General features: G+C 36.4%; 1 protein-coding gene across 2 annotated transcripts in view; it reads right to left on the reverse strand.

The window, feature by feature from the left end:
- Nucleotides 1-480: 480 nt before the first annotated feature.
- Nucleotides 481-22,964, reverse strand: part of LOC122819532 (matrix metalloproteinase-17-like) — a 146,693-nt gene continuing 124,209 nt past the window's right edge. For both annotated transcript variants that reach the window (XM_044096314.1, XM_044096313.1), the window contains exons 5-10: nucleotides 15,908-16,084; nucleotides 13,393-13,495; nucleotides 11,485-11,567; nucleotides 10,270-10,422; nucleotides 9,136-9,393; nucleotides 481-2,822 (exon numbers count right to left, since the gene is read on the reverse strand). In XM_044096314.1, the coding sequence (XP_043952249.1) occupies nucleotides 2,497-2,822; nucleotides 9,136-9,393; nucleotides 10,270-10,422; nucleotides 11,485-11,567; nucleotides 13,393-13,495; nucleotides 15,908-16,084 (1,100 nt within the window). In that variant the 3' untranslated portion in view covers nucleotides 481-2,496. The remainder of the gene's footprint in view (nucleotides 2,823-9,135; nucleotides 9,394-10,269; nucleotides 10,423-11,484; nucleotides 11,568-13,392; nucleotides 13,496-15,907; nucleotides 16,085-22,964) is intronic.

The raw sequence follows: 22,964 nt of genomic DNA on the forward strand, positions 1-22,964 counted from the left end.
TGAAAGGATATTAAGGTGATGGAGAGCAGCTTTTGTCATCTTCATCTGCTTATAATGTTTGTCATGGGAATAAGTCTAACTAGTTTTGGACTTTTAACGATTCATCTCAACTAGGGTGGATTTATCACATGAAAACATCAGTGAATTTAGTGAAAAGGTTTGAACTTGTTTTCACTAAATCACAAATTTATGTACAGGACCGAATACAGCAACTTCTAATAAGTGTTAAACTGTAAGATTTTGGGGATGTAAAAAGAGTCTAAAATAACTTTTGACATAAAAAAGCACATTGTTGAGATATAAGTTGCTTGAGTCTACAATGAAACTCCAAAGGTTTACATATGGGCATTGTTAGTGTATGTAGAGGTTGGGTTGAATCTACCCAATAACAATAGCTGACACAGTCAGAGGTGTGTGTGTGTGGGCAAATGAATTTAAATTGAAATCAAGATGAATAGGAATTCACAAATATGAGTCGTTTATATTATTTTTTAATATTTTTCTACAAAAATATTATACATTAAAAACACAGCTTAAAATATACACAGTCCACTTGGTGATGCAATAGCTGCAAAAAACATCTCCAGTCATATATATCAGTTTATAGGTAAATATATCTTTACAGCAAGAATAAATCCAGCACCCACAATGATGCAGCTGCAGGCAATAAAATAAGCAGGAAGATGGAACCTTCAGTTGACAGCAGGGAAGTTGTGAGAAATGCTTGCAGCTCGGAGATGAACAGGAGGTCCTCATTTTGAAGTGGCTTCAACAGATTATGGTGAGATAAAACTGGTCCACCAGCAGGAGCAGCTTTCAAACGTTCATCCTCCTTAGAAGCAGTTAGGAACTCATTGGTTTGTATATGTTTGAATTAATTGTAGATTTACTAGAATGTCCACTATGAATTTTTTTTTTTAGTGATTTAAATATCTTTAAAAATTTAACATGTTTGTGCAAATATAATGTTGTTATTTTCCTTTGTAATTCGATGTCATTAACTTTGTCATTAATGTGTTGGGCCTGAAGCACTTTGCAAGACAAGAATCTGAATTCACAGTTTTGGGAAAATGTATTTGTTTACAGATTTCTTCTGTTTTTTGTTTTATTTTTGTCACACGTCAATGTTTCTGGTCACAGTTGTTGGTTCAGTTTGACAGGGCCCTGTCTGGGAACATGAATTAGGCTAAAAAAATATTTTGTAAAGCAACACATTATGCTCTTATTTAATGAAAGTTAAGAACAGATGATTAACAAGGTCATTGAAATATATCAGTCTGGGGAGGTTATAGATCATTTTTGAGGTTTTGGGATACATTGTGAGCCATTGTCCACAAATGGAGAGCAAAAACATGGAACAGTTTGCTCCTGTTTGAATCACCAATTCAACCAGAGACTCACAATAGAACCCAGAACAACATGTAACACAATGCAGGACTCATTTGCCTTTCAACATTCAGAAAGGAACGGTCAAAAATGGCATCCAATGGGATCACTTATAAACCACTACTGACCAACAAGAACACAAAGGCTCATCTCAGTTTTCTTCATGATCCCCCTAAAGATTTTGGGAAGAGCACAAGATATATAATATTTTCGGAAGGTATATTTCATTTTGCAAATGGAATAGAACTAATAGCATTTTCAGAAAAGAACATCATACTGTGACTACTCCACTGCTTTGGGGACTGGATGTTTTTTCAATTGATGGAGCCATGAATTCTGATAATGCTCAGAAAACCTCTAATGTGGCTGAGTTAAAGTGATGCTTAAAGAAGAGTGGAGAAAAAAATCCCTCCATAGTGATATAAAAGACAGATTGCTTAATGCTTAATGGAAGTTGTAGCTGCCTGAAGGTGGAACAACTAAAAGATATTAAACTGTAAAAATGTGGTTTATCAAAGTTAATTTATGATGTAAGAAAATGAAATTATCTTTCGATAACTGCAATTTGTAGATACTTTGGCTATTTATTTCTGGTGTTCATATTTGTTTGACCAGAACCAGTGATGTGTGACAGATAATCAAACAGAGGAAAAATATGTAAGGGAAAATACTTAGTACTGTAGAATGTTTAGGTGTTTTAGATTTTTCTAATTCCTTCTACCTATTAAATTTATTTTCTAAACTATATAGTGAAATGTGGCTCACTTTTGCACCTATGAATGCTTTGAATGAATGAACTCTTAATTCTGTGAGAGTTCACTGAGGTAAACCAGGTGCACATGGAAGTAAAACAAATCTGGAAAATGCTTGTTTTGCAAAAGCTTTCTAGCTGAGATGTTGCCGTTGATCATTCCATTAAAAATGCCAAAGCATTAAAAGTCAAATGGTACCCGTGCCTTTGCTGACAGCAAACCCCCACCCCTCCACCTTGGAAAAAAATATATACGGAATAAATAGCTGCAAAATAAGAGCAAAATGCTACAAAAAGGGTCATGTCAACATTAATTATTGGTCAGTCCGCTTGAAAGAACTTCGTCCCGTGCTTCAGCATCATAGCAGTTCAGAGCAGAAGCTCAGTAAGAGCGTCCACAGAAGCGGCAGTTGCCATAGTGATGACAGGATGGGCCGGACGCCCAAAGGCGAGGCGGTGTCAGAGGTGCAGGAGCACACCTCGTATCCGTTCTCTGCATGGTCTGGGTGCCGGTGCACATTGACCCTCGTCTCCGTGCTTTTGGCTTCTGTGTCCGGAGAGTCCGACTGCATCTCGGTGCAGAGTAGCCAGTCCTTCGCAGTCAGGTGGGGGTATCCTGCCTCCGCCTCCATGTCGCTGCCGGGCACTCGCCAGTACTCCTTTCCCTTGAAGAAATACGTTGAGCCTTAAGAGAGCGAAGATAGAGGGTAAGAATTACTTAATGTTTTAATTTGTTAAAAATGCCGTCTCTCTTACATATGCATATGTGCTTCTGAAAGTGTGACTTCACATCACAGCAAACTTGATATAAACATGAGAATTTGCAGAATTTTTGTCAAAAAATAATTTTTGGGAAAGTGATTTTATTAAAATGTTTTTTGTCTTTTTTGTGAATGGAATGATTTTTAAACAGGCAAATTCAAGCTTTTAATTATTATTTTTTAAATTACAATTAGGTGTACAAGTTCTAATTCATTATGGATGTTTTGCACCTCCAACTCTTTCCATATGAACCAAGTTATTACTAAATTACTGAACCACTGATTACAAAAAAGAATCCAGTAAATTGTTAAAGTGACTTGCTGAGGGGTAGTGCAAAACCCAAATTCAAGTACAATCTTTATTCAGCTGATATACAAATAGCCACACCAGACAGAATAGTGTTACACATATTGTATTATCGCAAGCTTGACATCATTATGTATGTCATTATTAAATGTACTACGGCACAGCTGTCATCCAACTGGAACAAACAATCAATACCAAATGCCTGAGTAGAAGCATGTATAAACAATCCTAATTAAGGCAATATCCCTATCACAAATACTGTAAGACAGGTAGAGATACAATTTATGGGTATCTGTTTGCCTTTGTGGAATTTTATTTATGTTCCTCTTATCTGAAGAATAGCACTGCAGCTTTGCTTGGGTAAAATAAATTTGGGTAATTTTCTTGGCCAGCTTACCAACAAAGCAAAACCTTATGGGCATTTTTCCCCTCATATCTGCAATGTTTCACCTGACTATTACTGATATACTCAACACTTCGTCTGTTCTTTCACTATGGGGCACTGAAGTTAATTGGAGTTGCCAAAATACCAAATGTAGTCTGGCTCTGTCCACTGTGGATGAAAATGCCGCTTTGTTGTGTGCCAGTATGTGATGTGCTGTTGTTGAATTTTCAGTCAATATTCCGCAGTCAAAAATTGGTTCTGGACGGAACATAAAAGTCTACAGAATCCTTTTTATGCAAGAATGTTTATCTGGTTTATCAGCTCTCACTGATAAATGCAATGAACTCAGTTTTACCAGATATAAAGCTTTCTGAACTCATCCATTGTCACATAAGCCTGAGACAGAGTTTGTTGAGTGGAATGCAACTGCCTTGGCCTAGGCCAACTGAGTCACATGCATTTTCTTCATTAACTTATTGACTAAGCCAAACAAGCAGAGCAGGAAATAAACAAGTTATTATAGTATGCTTCATTAATAAGGGTGCACAAAATAAAAAAAATAGGAGCGAAATGAAAAATGTCCTCTCACCAGTAATAGCTCACACTGGAAGAAATCCAAGGTCTGTAACACTTTAGAATAAATAGTTTCTCAGCAAGGGAGATGAGTAAGGGCAGATGCCTTTGATTTATAACTCCACGCTTTTGCCTTGAAATTAAATGGCAAACACACGTCACACAGTGAAAGCAAATTGCATAAAATTTTACACAATAGATTTGCTTTATGGGGTCTGTGACATTTACATTGGGTAATAGAAACAATGAGAGTGCCCAAAAGTCAGCGTTTGGCCTACGGCCCTTACTAACCCATTAAATTGAGATATATTGACTACAAGTTAATCACAAGCTGTCAAAACTGCCTTAGAGTTTAGCTATAGAATTTACTAGACCTCCATACGTCCTGTGGAGTTCTACTGGTACATTGTTGAGATGTACCAAGTCTGAAAGTAAGTGAAACCAGCTGATATTCAGCTCTGTGGCCCTGACTAAGGACCTAAATAGACCCTGTTTCCATTGGTGAACACACCAAACCCAAATGTTAACAGGTTGCACTAACAGCATAGTTCCTCAGTATGGAAGCTGTTACTGAGGGTAGAGGATTCAGTTGGTACTTTAAGGATCCTTGAGGCGTTTTAATCGACTATGTATTTCTAATCACTTGGTTATTCAGGTTGAGAGATTAAAACTTTCAGCAGATAATATCAGAATGTACTAAATTGTACAAAATCATATACAAATAAGTTTAATATTCGTTGAATAACAATTTCTCCCTAAATCCATATTTGATAGAATACAATAATATGTTTTAAAGATGATATAATACAGCTGTTCATTCACCAAGATTAGTACACAGGAACTTTAAATTAATAAATATGTCCTTGTGTATTTTCTAATTTAAATTGAGATCAAATTATTTCACTAATTTCCTGTAACTTTTGTCTAAGGATTGGCTTTACTATGGCATAGGCTAGCAAGGCAGTAAAGTTATGATTCACCTGCAACTGGACAAACAAAATGCATTTGTTGGGTCATCCTAGTGTATAAGTAGTTTAATATGCCTTACAACTTAACCAATGTTAAACAATCAGGACCTATTATTTTACTAAATCTTTGCTTTGTTTTCAATACTTCTACTGCCTCCTCTCACTTATTCTTGACTGCTTTTAGAATATGAATGGAAATTACTGACCTCACATAAACCCTACTGTTTATATGCAATACTTTATGAGGGATATGAATCCTTTCATGTCTCAGAGGACCACCTGTGGCATCCGTTTCTCTCTGCATTTTCTCTGAAACGCAGCTTTCTCAGAAATGATGGCTAAATGTTTAGCATTTGCTTTCTATACATTACTTTTCAGAGGCTTAGATTCTTAAAAAAATGAATACAAACCCATGGAAGGTCACCCTCTTGAACTGTCTTTCACCACCACTTAAAGCCTAAGTACTTATAATTAAACACAATAATTTCTTCTTCAACTTTTCCTCTATTTTTCTAAAAGAGCAAAGAGCTAGAGCTGTCAGATGTTGCTGAATAAATTTCACTCACTTCTGACTGTTAGCTGCAACTTTCTTCAGAATAACCTATCATGCCCTCAATATAAGTTAGTATTCTTTCCTTAGAGTTTTATCTTTATTACTGCTTTCTTTACTAGCAGTATGCTTATGTAAGTCTTCTTCATAAACTTCAACGTCTGCCTGTTCAATGCAGTGAATTTCTTTGACATATTTACTAAGAAATCTACAGTCACAAGTTTTGCCAGTGTCACATGTTTTTGGGCCTTTGCCTTTTTGGATTAAATTTATGTTTCAACACTCTACTGAAGAAGGCTTAAAAGCATTTCATAAAATACAAAGGCTTTATTTGCAAATTCAAATGTATTTTGATGTTAGATTTACAGTGTTTACCCAATGTCTTTTAAAATTTTGCAATTCACTGTGACATACTGGAACTGACGCAATTTGGACTGATGTTTTTTTTTTTTTTTATTGAGGTGTTAAACTGATCATAAGTTGTTGGTTTTTGAGAACTGGCTCAAGTTAACAACTGGGTTAGAAGCATCCTGGCTGCAGTTCCAAAAAAAATGCTCTGTTCTTGGTCAGAATTGAGAGTAAGTAAGCCCGCAGTCTTGTATAAAAAACCCAAAATATTCTAGCAAAAGGCTTCACTGTTGGCAAGGCAGGGGTAATGCTAGCTCCCAGCTTTTCTCCTCTAAACAGCATTTTTCAAATGTTGCAAACTATTGATAATTTATCTCACTTTGCATAAACCCATCTTTATGCTTCCTGGAATGTCTTTCCCCCAGACAATAAATATTTCTTGCCACAAGGTTATTGTTTGAAAGGTTTTCCCTCACTTTGAGCAAATGGGCCCACACTTCTACTTGCAGCCAGTGTTGCGTAAGCTCTGCAAAGGTGGCAAACCAATTCTATAGTTCACCCCTAATGAATACATCCAACATTTAATCTTGGATGTATTCTTGATTGTAACCAAACCTGTTACTTTGAAGTGCTTGATGACCTGGGGAAGTTTTAGTTGTGATAATTTTGTTGAAAAATCCATTTCAGTCACATCATCCCCGTCTTTTAGGGCATGTATCCAAGTTCCATGTCATAGTTACTATGTGAAGCTAATAACGCTCTTTTAATGATTCAATATCGGATCATGCTGTAATAGTTTAATAATATGGTCAGTCAACATAAAAATCTAAACTAAAGATGACTGTATAGTCTGTGGCAATTTCTTCTCATCTTCAGAAGTCAGTAGTAACACTCTGCTTGCCTAAATTAACGCAATTGCAAGTCCATATAATACTCACGTATCCAACATATTGTCAGTTTCTCAGTATAATATCTTCTGGTAAAACTCAAACTCTATTTACCAGCAGCTCCTATCTTTATTACGATATAGTTAATAACATACTCCTTCCTCCTCCTTTTGATCCAACTCTTTCCCGTTATTGAGTTTTAACTCCCGGCTGTCTGTACAATATTGGATCTCAGGACATAATCCAAATCATCCCCTTCCCATAGTATTTTCTCACACATTCAGGTTAATTGTGTCTATATTTCATCATCCTCTTTATGAGGTCATAATTTCCCCACAAATGTCTGTATATTTTTTTCACTCTTGCAAAATTCACATGAGTGTAACTTCTTTATTTAATAAAATATTATAAATAGTATATCTTTTATTTAGTTGGAAAAAGTAAATGCAAAAGTTTGAAAATTATTTAAATAAAATAAGTCTTTCTAAACAACACCAATAATTTTCCCAGTGGGGAAAAAATGAAAAAAATCTTCAGATTTTTAAAAGTTTTGTCACATTAGAAAGAAGTAGAGAAAGGGTAGTGAAATATATATATATATATATATATATATATATATATATATATATATATATATATATATATATATATATATATATATATATATATATATATATATATAAAACACATAATATAAGTGAATGTTGTTTATTGGATATGACGAATATATTAATATTAAATGGCCTATATTTTTGTCATATTGACGAACAAATGAGAGGCCCCACCTAATGTCAATACGCAGAACCTGATTGTGAATTCTCATTCATTTCAAAAGTGTATTTTTATTTATTATAAAATATATGAAGATTAAACCACTGTTCGGTTTTGCATACCAACATTCTGTTGTGTCACTGTCTCCTGTTTCTGTTGCGCTCTCTCTCTGTGTATTTCACTCGGTTTTCTCCCTTTTGCTCCCTGGCTGGTGAAACAAACTGAGAACAGGCTTTGATGTGGCTCCAGTTCCAAGGCTCCCTCTGATCTGTCTATGTGCATTTGTGCGTGCAGGTTTAACCTTCTATGCTCTGTGGTGATAATGGCTGGAGGTGAGACTGAGTGAGAGCCGTGCAATTGACTGGACTCCACTCCCTCTCTCTTTTACTCACACACACTGTTACACCCCTACAAACCTGACAGTCTACAAGCTCAGTCAAACGAACATAACCCACTAAACACCTGACAGGGAAAGGACTTCCTTCCATGCAGCTGCAGAGACCGGTAGGGACATCCTGGCAGCAGATGTGTGGCCTGAGAACTGCAAAACCCATTGGCTGATTTTTGAGGGGAGGGTGTTTCAGGTCACACCACATTATGAGCACAACCCTGATCCTAAAATACCAACCTATAAACCTAGAAACAGAAAAAAACTGGTCCTGATTCTTGATCAAAATGTTCTGAACCATTTTACAGCTCTTGCTTTCATGGGGCTAGAAAACTGTAAGTATAATGCTCTGATGGAGGCTGTCATTGTGACCTTGGTATGGTGGAGCTGCACAGTGTGCAAACTGGGCGAGCTCCAAGGTTTGAAAATGTTTGACTCTGTGAATGTGAAGCCTGGGTGTTGATGAAAATAAACAACAAATGATGGAAAAATAAATTCTTTTGACACAATTTACACTGCATATTTTGCAGTCTGCATACTGTAGCTCTTCCAAAGAATTATGTAAACTGAAATTAAAGTAAATAAACTGCATGAATGCTAAATAATATCATCACAAACTGCTTATTCTCATGAGATTGTTATTACTACAACAAACAGAAGTTCTTAAAAACTATTAATTCGCTAGATTAGTATTTCTTTTTAAGCAGACTTTTGAAGAACTGTTCAGAATCAAAGAATTACATTTTTTATACTTTCTACCGGTAGCCAATGTAATTCAGTAGAAACTAAAACATTTATGGTCTGGAACTCTGGAGACCCGCTGATGTGATGGATATGTGCGTTTGTGTTACTTTATTCTTTATTTACTTATACAAAATACAAATTGATACATTTTATTTTCAGAATCTGTAAAGCATTCTGCAATGCTGTGTTGTACAAAAAGTGATGAAGTTACATATTTGTTTTAGCATAAATGATTGATTGATCGATTGATTAATTGGTTGATTGATTGATCGATTAACTGATGAACTAATCTAAGATGACCTGCAGTGTTACTCACCATCAGACCACCTCATGACATCATCAAGTTGAGATGGCAACCCTTTCCAAAGGATGCTCTCTTTGGGATAGCCCAGGTCCATGCGCCTTAGGTTGTCGTCATAGCGCCAGTAGTATTTGTCCTTAAAGAAGTAGGTTTTGTCATTGTGAAGCCAAACAAAAGCTGCATCCACACCCTCCATGGGCAGACCAAAGTCACTGATTGGACGTGGGTAACCCTCTTCAACAATATTGTCCTTGAATACCCAGTATTTTAGCCCTAGACAGTAAAAACAGAGAAATGTGTTGAAGAAATGAATTATTTATTCATAGTTCTCTCAACATGTATTCACTACTAAAATGTGTAAATGCATAAAAATAAATGCACCTTTTATTGAAGTGCCACAATCTACCAGTGAAAATTCAACCTTAATCTAAAGTACATTTATGCAGTGGGGAAAAATAAGTAACTATTTTTTATAAACAACACCAGGACTCCTAATGAACTGCTTAAAATTAATGTAACAATGCCATTTTTTAAATCCATCATTTTATTCCGTAAGTGAATCCAAGTGTCTAGAAAGTGTTTTTTTTATTTGACATTGTATGAGTTCTTTCCCTGGTAAATGAAAATGAGACCAATTTCTCTTAGACACACTTCAAAGTGGGGAAACATATAAAAATGTGTCACAGTCTCAGTTATTATTTATAATAATTAAACAATTCTAAACCACTGAAGCTGTGACAAACAAAGCTGAAGGGTTCCCAAGTTTCTTTTGACGTGAGAGAAGAATATGATAAGGGAAAAAGGAAAAATATTCTTCAGCAAAGGGATGAATCTTGGGTTCACTAATTAATTTTTTTAGGGCTTTCGGGGACACCATTACCACAGACAGTAACAATACCTGCTTTAAAATATGAATGGATCTTACTCATAACAAAAAAAGAAACAAACTTCTTACTGTTAGAGATCTAATGCAATGTCACTACTCCTAATGATCTAGAACAGAGGCAATTACAGAGGTATTACTGCAAGTTTCCAACAAATAAAATAATAAAAAAAAAACATAAAAAAAGAGGGGGAAACAATTAAAATGCTCATAAATTTGCTACATAATTTGTTGTATTTACAAAATCTAGTCAATTGTAAATGTACCTTTAAAGAATACTATTTTGTGGTCCCCTGGCCTTTCGTATACAGCGTCCACGCTGTCCAGATTGTTTGGGAGGCCCCTCCAGAAACGATGGATCTCTGCAGGTCGCAGAGACACCAGGTGCTTCTCCCTCGTTAGTCGCCAGAAGTATTTTCCTGAAAAAGTGCAGAAAAATAATCTTCTGGATGTTGATTTATTTGTCAGTCATTGCTATGCATACTTAGTAATGTAGCTGCAGTTGTAAATTTTTATTTATTTGCTTTGGGCCACACATGCAGGAATTTATTGATGTTCAACTGAAAGTACAGCACTTTGCAAAATATCTCTTAATGTTTTTCATCTTATGTCATGTGGCAACATATTTGTATATTCATTGCCTTATGAATATACCTAATATGGATTGATTTATATCTAAGCATACTCATGGGTTAAAATGAATTTTGAAGTGGTGGAAATAATAAGTATTGACTCTAAAGCCTTGCACATATTTTCTATATGTATATTTAAAACCAATCAAGAAAACATAAAATTGCAAAACTTTTACTGAAAATAGCAATAATGATATCAATTAGGATTAAGCCACATTTTCGAATGTCTTCTCTTTCTTCTTCTATATTTAAATTTTTTTTCTCAATCTCTTGTCACCCAGGCCAGTTAAGATATCTTAAAACTGGTCATATTATTGGCATGATATCCAATCAAATTGCAATTTTCCAAACATCAATATTGCTACGGCTTTAGTCTGAACCAAAAATATAACTGGCATCTTTTTTTGTGTGACTTGTCAGTTGAAACCACATTTAACAGACAATATAAAAGCCGCAATGATGCATAAAGTTTTAATTGTTCTCTCAGCCTTATTAAAATACAGGAGATTAAAACAGGTCTTTCAGCAGAGCTACAGTTCAGCACGCTTCACTGACACTTGTGCTTTTGAAAGTTTAAGTCTATTTCTTGTTTCTATTGTCAGTGGGAAGCTTGGGGTCATTCCTCCAGAGAGGAGGCATGAAAGCCTGACGTAATTTTTGGATTGCAGTCTGTCAGCGGCTCGCCAGCCTCTTTTGGGCATCGATAGCTACCTCCCTCCGTCTCATAGTCATTTTCATCCATTTATGCTCTCTCCTACTCCTTCTGTACTAATTTAGCTAAGCATTTTTTGTAATTCCCATACTGTTGTGGTGCTTTGCGTCTTCATCGCTCCCTTTGTGCTGCTGTACCTTTGAAAAAGAAGGCCTCCCCCCGTATCTGGGCCACTGCATCAAAGTGAGTGGTGCATCTGTCTGGGGCATCTCGTGCTAGCCTGGCAGACAGGGTAGACAAGCAGAAATGAGAAATGTAGGAAGAGGAGAAACAGGAGTATTTTAGGAGAAATGATTAATATTTTCTTCTTTTACCAACTATTTGGGAAATATTGGCACCACAATAAATTCAAGATGTGCTGTTGTTGTGTGAACCTTCCAGACCTCTCAGGCTTTCTGGTTCTGGTCAGCTCTGCATCCACAGAGCCAGAACCAAACACAGAGAAGCAACATTCAGCTTCTATGCATCACAAATCTGGAACAAACTTCCAGAAAACTGCAAACAGCCGAAACATTGAGTTTCTTTAAATCTCGACTAAAATCTAGATTTTTTTTAATGTTTGCTTTTAAAACATGATAAATGAGACATTGATCAACATTCTGCTGTGTAATGATGGTGATTGACAAAATGTAATGCTTCAGTTATTGACTGTGGGGTCTATGTGTTTTTATTATGTAAAGCACTTCGAAATGACTTGTTACTGAAATGTGTAACACAAATCAACTTGATTGATTGATATTTTAGGGATGTTTTTAAAAATGGGCCTCTGCAGAAGTTGGTGATACTGCACTAAACAAAAAAAGGAAAACCTATCAGTCAGACCCAGCAGAATCCCTAGGTGCCTTTTCCCTGGGGTTTTTAAGTGATTTAAAGCACCGACGTGGCCTGCCTGCCAATGATGAAGCTAATAGCACCACAGGGCCGGGAGTGGGAGCTGGCCAGGCCTTATATTACCAACAAGGGTCTCTATTCAGAGCTCTATTAAAACTACATCACTACCGAATGGACGGACTGGTGCCCTTGTCAGGCCTTATCCAGCCGTCTCACTCATTATGGTTTAATGAAATTAGAGAATATTTAATGATTAAAGTAAAAGTTTAAACTAGCAGGGATATGTGGAAATTTATTCAACTAGCTACCTTAAAGTGACATGTACATGAATGTGTGAGGTGGCAACCAAAACATGAGATTTTCATATTTAGGAGATCATTAATAAATATTTGTTGGAAATCTTTTAGGTGAAATTAGAGTTGGAACACAGTTTTTAGTGTGGTTACCTGGAAAGAAGATATAAATTAAACAAATAGTCAAAAGACACTTCAAACAAGCCAATACACATTAAAGCTGCCAGATCTTCTTTTGGTTGTTATTTTTTATATTAGTAGAGCAAATTTAGGTTTAGTTACAGCCTTTTAGACCGAATGGTGTGTAGAGGCCATTGTGTTGCTGATACAAGAATAACCATAATAATATCTTAAAACAAAGCAAATATATATATATATATTAGATCTGGTTATAATTTTTTAAGGTTTGTATAAACTGTACATTTGTAACAATATGTGCAGAAGAACAAATATAGGTGTAAGGAAACAAAATGCCCAATGCTTCCAAAACACTAACAAGCTTATAGCATTGAAGTGAAAGAGGATGTATGTACATGGATTAAACTAGAAACCCACCAAAGGTGCAGTTTAAAAGTAAGATATAATGAACATGGTAGAGATTTGTTTGGGTTTGCGTTTATTAACTTTTATCGGTTCCAAAGAGGAACCAATAAAACACGACTGAACCACTATATGCTCTAAACTGGTATTGCATTTTGATGCTAAAATTTCACATAGTCAATTTACTTTTATTGACATTCCCGTCTGCTGCACTCCTCAGGGAGAGCGATGATGAATAACATTTACTGAAAGAATATTTGAAGGTTTAGAAATACTTACTCTGCTCCAAAGAAGAATGATGATGCAAGAACAGGTCTCATATATGTTGAAGATATATTTTTGGGCGCACATGAAAACTACAAATTTGAACCTTTTACTTACATGACAGTGGATCTGTTTTCAGGAAGATCAAGCAGGACAGGAGGCTCGGGTGTAAGAGAGGGGTTTCCTGGTTGATTTGTGTGGGAAACCGAGTCTCTGACACCTAAAAGATCGGATGAAAAAAAAAAAACACGTTGGAAAATATTTTGATAATTCTCAGTAATAAAAAATCCTTTCATTTCTCACTTTATGCATATATTTCAACCCTGTCTACTTTTGTCCAATTCAATTCCTTTCCTGCCACATTCCCTAACCCAGCGGTACACACTCTGCATGCAGATCATTTCCTTTTTTTTACTTTTCACACTGACACTTCCTGCATAAAGGCGAAGCATGATAAGGTCACATTCCATAACAGGGTCCAATTAACTTCTTCCGTGTTTTTTATTAAATCAATATCCACACTCTATAAAACTCATCAAAGGCTGCTTCCTCCACAACGAGGCCTCTGCACCTTGAGTCTCCTGAGCTGTCCCCCATAAGCAGGTGTTCTTATCTGATAGACTACATAATGACAGCAGGGGCTTGTAAGTCAAGGCTAGTAAAGAAGGGGAGTGTGAAAACTCTTATGGGTTGGAGAACACATCATCTGGCCAGAAAGCATAATGTTAGAAGCACTGGAAAATATGACTAGCCGTAAAAATGACACAGGCGTATTGAGGTAAAAAGAGGTGAAGTAGTGTAGGACTTTAATCCCATATTTTTAAGGTGTCCTCCACAGCTACAGAGCAGTGAAGAAGAATTTCCTCCTTTCCAGTTTCTTTTTAATTTGTTGCCAAAGACGTGTTTTAGATTTTTAGCTGATTATAATATCACACAGATTAAATATCATAACTGGGAATTAGTCTTTTGATTGTTGAGGAGAAACTTTGACCTACTTTAATGGGCAAAATTATTTTTTCATGTCACAGAATACCAAATGGATTTAACTTCAGGTTTTGACTCTCTGACTACAAAACCTTTATTTTATTTTCTTGTATTGCTAAAGTAGTTGCTTGTCTTCCATGACACAAACTGATGGACAAATATTTTCCTTCAGTTATTTTTTTGGCAGAGAGCAAAATTTGTGGTTCTAACAATTACGGAAAGTTATCCAGGTCCTGAAAAAGCAAAGCAGCCACAGATCCCCACACTATGACCACCGTGTTTGAAATGCTGTTTTAAATTTTCATCAGATATAATAAGACATAACTTCTTGTCAGTCCAAAAATATATTCTCAAAACTCTTGGGGATCAACAGAATATATTTTTTGTAAATGTGAAGCAGTCCTTTGTGTTGTTCGTCATGGTCAGCAGTTGTTCTCACATTACAGCTCTCCCATGGCTGCCATTCTCACCCAGTCTGTTTCCTATTGATTGATCATGAACACTGACCTTAACTGACGCAAGTCAGGCCTGCAGTACTTGAGATGTTGTTCTGGGTTGTTTGGAGCCTGCTGGATAAATTGTCGATGCACTCATGAAGTAATTTTGGTACGGCGGCCATTCTTGGTAGGGTTCATCACCGTTCGATGTTTTCTCCATTTGTGGATAATGACACTCACTGCAGTTTGCAGGAGTCACAAAGCCTTCGAAATTGCTCTGCATCTTTCTCCAGGCTGAAGGGTGTGAATAACTGTTTCTCATCTTCCTGAATTTCTTTACATCAAGATATAATTTGTTTTTTTTTTTTTAAGGAGACTTTTATTCCTTACATGTTACCAGGCTGAAGTTAGAGTGATTTTTTTTGGATTTTACAATTCTTGTTGTGATCAAGTCTGGGCATGTTTAGATGAACAGAACCTAAACATATAGTTAATTATAGTCAGTATGATTCGGGAAGTTATGCAGATGTTGTTCCCCTAAAAAAATTAAGTCCTCATTTGAGTACTATCACAGCTGAAGGGTTTCTGTATCATATGTTTTCTCCTACATATTATGTTGTTTTTTAGTTGTTTAAGTGCCCAAAGATCTGTATTATCATCATTATTATTATAATAGTACATTTGAGTACTATTTTTAAATTTAAAACAGGTTATACAAAATTTTATAATCAATTCATGTGGTTATAAAATTTGTTTCTTCATCTGAAACATTTATTGTGACCATAAACAATCTACATCCCTAGTTTATTTTATTTTTCACCAAAATATCTTAAATATATTTAATATTAAAATGACAATGGGTTTCTCCTCTTCACACGTATATGTTTGAGTAGAATGAACATTGCTCTTTCATTCTATGAACTCCTGACAACTAAGAAAAAAAAAAGTATTTATTTGCAGAAAATGAGAAATGGTCAAAATAACAAAAAAAGATGTGGTACTTTCAGAACTCAAATAATGCAAATAAAATAACTTCATATTCATTTAGAAACAACAATATTAATGTTTTAATGCAGAAAGAGATCAGAAATCAATATTTGATGCAATAACCAGGCAGTTTTCAAAGGGCTCCAGTGCAGCAGACTTTTCATTTTTTCCAGAGCTGTATGTAACGGCACATGCACAACATGGAAATTCCTCTTCCTTCATACCGTAGAGTTGCCACACTCGTACTTTGTCTTCATAGGGTAGATCATACTTCAGAGGGTCCCCTACAGGACCCTGGTAGTACGGTCTCATGATGGACTCCATGGCTGAGGTGTGAACGAGGCCGATGGCGTGACCAAACTCATGGACTGCCACAGCAAACAGGTCCATCCCATGAGAGTCTGACAGACAAGAAAACAAATTCTGGATGAAAACATGACATAAAGGAGGAAAAAAAAATCTAAAGTTGTTGCATATCGTATGATACTTGATCCTATGCAAGGCTGTTACTATGATCTCTCTGAGCTCTCTTGGAATAGAGATCCACATGTATTTGAAATGCTAATTAAATCTGCTGGAGACAAACAGCGACTAATTCAATTTGCTGGATCCACCAAAGAAGACCAACAGTTACAATTGAAACCAGATATTTACAATCACCTAATAAAAAGTCCCACATGCCTTTTTTTCCTCACTATATGAAGTTAAATCAGACCAAACTTCTCTTGTTTTAGTTATAATAATCAGTTATTTTGGGTTTCCTTCCACAAAACTTTGATAGGTTTAATGACACATTTGTGTTTATTGGAGGCCCACCTGTCGCACACCTGTGGAGAGGTTGTGGGTTGTTCTGAAAAGGTGAGTGAGGTAAACTACAAACCCGACTGAGTTACGCCAGTTCTGTCAGAACTCCATCAACACAGAAAATGCCAGCAGCAAAACTGTCTTTGTCAGAAAGTACTGTATGCCAACCACATAGTTTACTGTGAAGTACTGGATACATTGTAAATAAGTCATCATAACTGTTTTTTCAGATAGATGCTACATTCATCTGTTCTCCCTGAAGTATCTGGTAATAGACATTAACTGTAACTACCAAGTAGTTTGAAATGATTAAAGCCTGCTTTAAATTGTTTTGCCTCAAATTGAGAAGCACTTTCAAATCAGCAATGTCTCCCCATTCGATGCACAAACGTCTTACACAGCTTTACAGTCATATTGTCACAGTGTTGTGTTTAATGTGCTAAATAAGCCAAAATGACATGCCCTCGAGAATAACTGAACTAATAGCTATCTAGAAAAGCATAAATGGCAAATTATCCTCAGCTGGTGATCATGACATTTCTAAAATGTTAATATTTCAGAAATTTACAAAGATTAGAATTTAAAAACTAATCTTTGTAAAGACAAGAAAATAGATCATTGACAGGAAGCTAAGAATCATAGTATTGAATTTTTAGCAGTATGATTAAATATTCACCTTTCAAATGTTACGCTGGAGTTTAGACAGGACTGCTGGGATATGGTATATGGCTTTCTCTCAAAAGACTTATTTATTCCTATTTCACAAAAAATAATATGCTTTATTCTGTTATGGAAATGATTTTGGTACTCCTAACTTAACTAAAAAAGGAAAAAATATGTACCATGATTTAATGCCATGCAGTCAGGGAAAAAAGGTTGTGCATCTTTACCTGGTGTATGTAAATTTAACATGTACCCGCTTAATTAAGAAAATAAAATCCGTTGGCTGAATAAAACTATTAAAACAAAATCTGAGAAGCTCCATCTTAACCCCCAAAACTGGCTGATTAATGAAAAGGAAAATAAATCTGTTAAATAAAAAGCTCCATAGTGACAGCGACCCATTTCCTCTGAATCTGTGCCCTAAATTGACCATTTTCAGTTACTTTCCATCTGCTTTTTATAGGAATTAAGAGGTGTGACAGATAGCTGAAAAAAAATTATAAGGGCATGGCATGGTGAGATAACCGTGGTAATACTGCCTGAGTACTTGATCCGCCAATCAAAATCTGAGTGGGAAAAGGTGGTTAGAAAGGCTGCGGCCTTTTGAAGTGCATTTCCTTCATGTTAAGCCAAAGCATGAACAGAAGCCCCCAGAACTCCTTGTCTGAGTCTGTGAGGAAGCACAAAACCTTGAGCTTGGAGCTGTAGATTTGCAAACAAATGGTGAGACAGCACGGCAGGCAAAGCTAGCTTAGAGTTCCACAGTGACTTGGCTAAAGTCAGCATTTCCATTAACCTAGCGTTAGCCTCAGCTTGGGACATGCAGTCATGCTTAGAGTATTCACCAGGGGCATCCGACAGACAAATGCCAACTCTAATCTACAGGAGCACATGGTGCAGGTGAACAAAGGAAGGATAAGAGAGAGAGAGAACAGAGGCTCAGAGCAGAGGATCTAGTGTGTCATCGTATTTATGGTTCATGAGAAACTGACAGCACAGATGTAACGCCTGCTGGACAGAAGCAGAGCAGGAAGTGTTGTACGGATGAACTGGATTCCTTTTTCTAAGGCAAAGAACAGAGACAAAGTAGAGTTTTTTGGAGCTCCACTGTAGATTGGAGCTGGAGGTCTCTGGGGCTCCAGCTTTGTTCTTCTATATCCACCAGTGACCCATTAAGTAGCTTTTTACCAAACCAAATGGTTTTATTGCACAGTGCTAAGCATAGATTAAGTGTCTTATTCACCAGATACCTCTAAACCTTCCATTCAATAATTGTTATATTATTTAAGTCTTAAATATGGCTTTGATCTTGGTTGGAAGGACATATGAAAGACTAAGTAACTGAATGAGTGTTTCAAATAAGCACCATCATCAATAAAGCAATTAAACAAAAAGCCTTTTCAATGCTATAAATTCATATCAGGTCAGAAATATTTGGTATGCCTTCTCAACATGATCTCTCACAGTGCATCTAGAGTTTTACATGTAGACAAAAAAATTCAGATTTGGTCTCATTGGACCAGGGCAGCTTTGTGAATCTGAAAAGTGTGATATTCATCTGGGTTTATATCCCTTTACTTTGAAACCCCTAAATAAAACTCAATGGAACTATTTTACTTCAACAGTCACCCAATTAGTAAATATAACTGAAAATGAAATGTAACTTAATGTTAGATAATTAGGCTTGATAGGGAACATTTGTGAACAAACATAATAATGAAGACCAAGGAACAAGGCAGATGTAGTATGGGTAATATTGTGGTGATGAATAAAGTGACATCAAAAATCAATATACCAAACTTTAAACATCTCACTAACTCTCGTCAATCTGTCATCTGAAAGTGGAAAGAGTATGGGACAGCCACACACTTCTAAGAATTGACTGTCCAGCTAAGCTGTTGGCCAGGTAAGGAGAGCATTAATTAGAGCGGCAGCCAGAGGTAATTCTGGTGGAGCTGCAGTGATCCACAGCTCCGCTGACAGGACAGCTATTAGTCTTGGAATGTTGAGTGCGGGCAGAAAAAAAGCCGACATTGAAAGGAGGCCATTAGAAGGCAATTTAAAGTTTGTCCCAAGCCATGAGGGGGACACAGCGAATATTTCTTAAAAGATGTTCCACAACATAAAGCACCATGTGTGGGGAAAAAACTAACAAACCCAGTCAATGTCCAGAACTAAATAATACAAATAATGATTCTATGGTAAGACGGGAAATTTGTTGTCTTACAATATACCTATGTTGAAAACAACAATGGAGAAAGCTATTTGTCCATAATCAAATTATTCCAGGGGAGACTTTTCCAAAAATAACACATCTAGAAAAACTTAATACAGAAAGCAGTCTCTGGATTTTATTTAGGGGTGTCAGAGTAAAGGGGCTGATTTTTTTGTTAAAATCTATGTTGATAAGCAAAGACAAACCCTACACAACCTGCAGCTGTAATTGCAGCAAACACTTTCATTCTATAGTAAGATTTAAAATCTTAAGATTCAAAGGGATGGAGTAAATAAACAATTTTGAAACCTATATATCCTTTTTCCTTTCACTTCACAATTATTCACTTCTTTGTGTGATTCTGTCACATAAACCCCCCCAAAAATCACATTGTGGTTGTAGTGTGACAAAATGCGAAAATGTGAAGCACTATACTATTGATGATTTTTTTTTTTTTATATCCCATATATGTACCAAAACATACAAAGCTTTACGAAAGCAAAATGTAGTGATAAACCTTGCTGTATATACTCACTACAAAGTCCCAACAAAACCACATAAGAAAATTTTGCTTTTAGGGTTTAAAGCTTCCAACAAATTTAACAACAATACTGCACCTTTCCTGAACTCATAAAGCAGGGATCCCCAAAGACAGTCCTTGAGGGCTGGCATCCTGCATGTTTTAGTTCTCTCACTGGTTCAACACACCTGGATCAAATGATGGCTCATTAGAAGGCCTAAGAAGAACATTGACCTGCTGAAAAGGCTGTTGGTGCCACCAGGGAGAGAACTAAAACATGCAGGATGTCGGCCCTCCAGGACCGACTTTGGGGACCCCTGTCACAAAGTGTGATGACAACATACTGGCTTTCACCTTTAGTGCTTTGGGTGAAGCGACTGACTTTTTTGACACTGTGATGTAACCGTTGTGGCCTTCAGTACTTTCTCAAGCAAGCGGCTTAAGGTGTCTTTACATGAAAATGTGAATCCTTGCAGTGATGTCATCAGCTGCTACAACATTTTTGCCTGATTTTTCTAAGCACTAAAATGTTAAGCACTATGTTCAGGTATGTTTTCGCAGGTTAGCTTTTTACTGTTGTGTATAATAGAGTCTCTATATGAAATATGGCTAATAAATTAGGGGTTAACTTATGAAGAAAGAGTAATGTTTCTTATAAGGCGTATGCCCTTTGTTTTAGAGGATCAATAAAATAGATATAATACATTCTGTAAATAAAGTTTACTGAAGCAGAACGTTTCTCCCCCCCCTTTGTTTTTTTTGTATCTGCAATAACAATGTGGTCCGTTTTTATTGTCTATATGGATGCTGATCCTGCTTCTGTTTTCTAGCACTCAATTGTTCTGCAGAACTCTCTGCTTTCTTTTCTTAACTTGTTTGCACTGTACCTGAGTCATTTCCTTTTGTTTGCTTAAAAGAAAATACATAGAGTGAAAACGAACATGACAATGATGAATATAAACTGCAAAACAAACTGCAAGTGGAGCATTGCTTTTTCAAAGCAAGACCAAAAAGTTTTAAGTAAAAAAAGGTAAAACGCAGGCCTACTGTTCTTGAGATACAATACACCTATCAGTAGCCCAGATACTTTTATTTGCGAAGGTAAAACTTTCTCTTCTGTTCTCAAATAAAATAAAAACAGAAAGGAATGGGGAAAACTTACCCCAAATAGTTTCTAAGATACATTTCATGCAACTAAGCCTAACGGAAACCACAGAAAGAAAAGTATAACCCCCCTCCCCGAAAAACATTGACAATGTTTGTAGCATGCACTTAATTCGGCTTTATCACAACTGTATATTCTCTATGCTTAATGGCACATATCTAAGTCAAGAAAATTAAATGCTGAAACTGAATTAAAAAGTGGATGATCAGTTTAAGAGCATGCAGACATAAACCATCAAGTCATGGCAGCCTCTTTCAAAAATGAAACCCCCAAACCCATATGCTCTCCTGCTAATTTGTTCCGGGTTTTATGTGGGGCCTTACAGCTGAAAACATACTTTGAAATATTGGAATATAATCTAATGTAATTATGTCAGAATTAACAGGTGTTTTAACAGTGGTGTGTATGCTGAGAGCCACTGTAGGTTTGTAGGAAATATGTGCAGCTGGGGCTCCTTTATTACCATCATCCTCACAGTTGTTTGGCAATTCAACGAGTTCAGCTTCTCTGGAGACATTTGCGGTAATCCTCTGAATAGTACGCATTAAGTTTCCTGCACCATAATGCAATGTGTAGAGGGAATGCTGATTTGGCTGAATAAGGAATCAGATGAGTGTGTGGATGTATTTTTCCACTATGTTTTCCAGTGGAGTGAGTCATAAATGACTAACTTTCTCAATACTTGTCTTTATTTTTTAGAAAAAAAAAAAACCAACACATTTGAAACAATGTGACCATTGCAAAAATTCTCCTTAAGATCTAGTTATAAATTACATTTTGAACCGGTGACAATACTGGGAACTCAATTTGGCGAGCTTTGAAAAACAGGACAACTCCGCCTGTCCTGTTTAAATATCTCACTAATGAGCTAAAACTTGTGATTAATGATGAACAATGGCTGAATAGGCACTGAGAGAAATATATGGGTATGGAACAAATAGGGGAAAAAAGTCTTTTCAGGAACTATGATGACTTTCTGACCTCTCATGAACTTGATTTTTGTTGTAAATCAATTCTTTTCATTGATCTAGGTTGTTACCATGGATTTTTGTGTGTGTATAAACACGGATTAGGTGCTTTGAAATTTTAAGTAAATACTGGCAAGGCTGGGCTCTAAATTCAACACACATGAACATATTTACAAAGGTAATGCACACAGATGTGCTTTTTTTTTTGCAGCTAACGTTTTCAACTCGTGTGCAAATGAAGCTTAGGTTTTCTAAACAATTCCTTACAACTCCTCTGCACGTAAACAGCACAAACCTCACATGTATTCCTTCCCCGTCCACATAAGCACAGGAAAATAATGGTCTGACATGAAAAATCCACCTGCCTAATGATGCTTTTGTTTTACTTGGGTTAATTCTGCAGAGACAGATTGTTGTCTGAGTGATAATTAATAAAAGCAATCTGCTTCCTGTCAAAGCACAACAACTCTCAGCCGAAACTTTTTTTGATGTTGCTAAGACCCCACCTCCCACAACTTTTAATGGATATGGGAGCTATCAGTCTGCACAGTAGGGGTGAACTGTTCTCCTAAATGTGGTGCTTAATTTCCACAATTCAGCATCATCATGCGCATTAGGGAGACAGACTTAGCGGACCTGGATTTAGGCTTCCACTGAGAACAATGCAGCAGGAAATGGGGGGAAGGGAATTAGCAAAGGCAATTATTCAGCTAAGGATTTGTATGATAAGCTTCATTTTGTCCCCCTCAAGATTATTACACAGCTCCACAATTTGCTGAAGCACCAACTCCGACTTTTTACCTTTAGCCTGACCTGACCAGGTTGCAACGTTCCAAGGGATTTTCAAACCTCTGAAAAAGTTGCACAGGTCAACAGTATAGGTCTCTTCTGGCTGTGGTAATGTGCTTTTGTGTCATCTTATGAGAGGATGGATATGCAGAAGCAG

The sequence above is a fragment of the Gambusia affinis genome, linkage group LG17, assembly GCF_019740435.1.
Source record: "Gambusia affinis linkage group LG17, SWU_Gaff_1.0, whole genome shotgun sequence".
NCBI lineage: Eukaryota > Metazoa > Chordata > Actinopteri > Cyprinodontiformes > Poeciliidae > Gambusia > Gambusia affinis.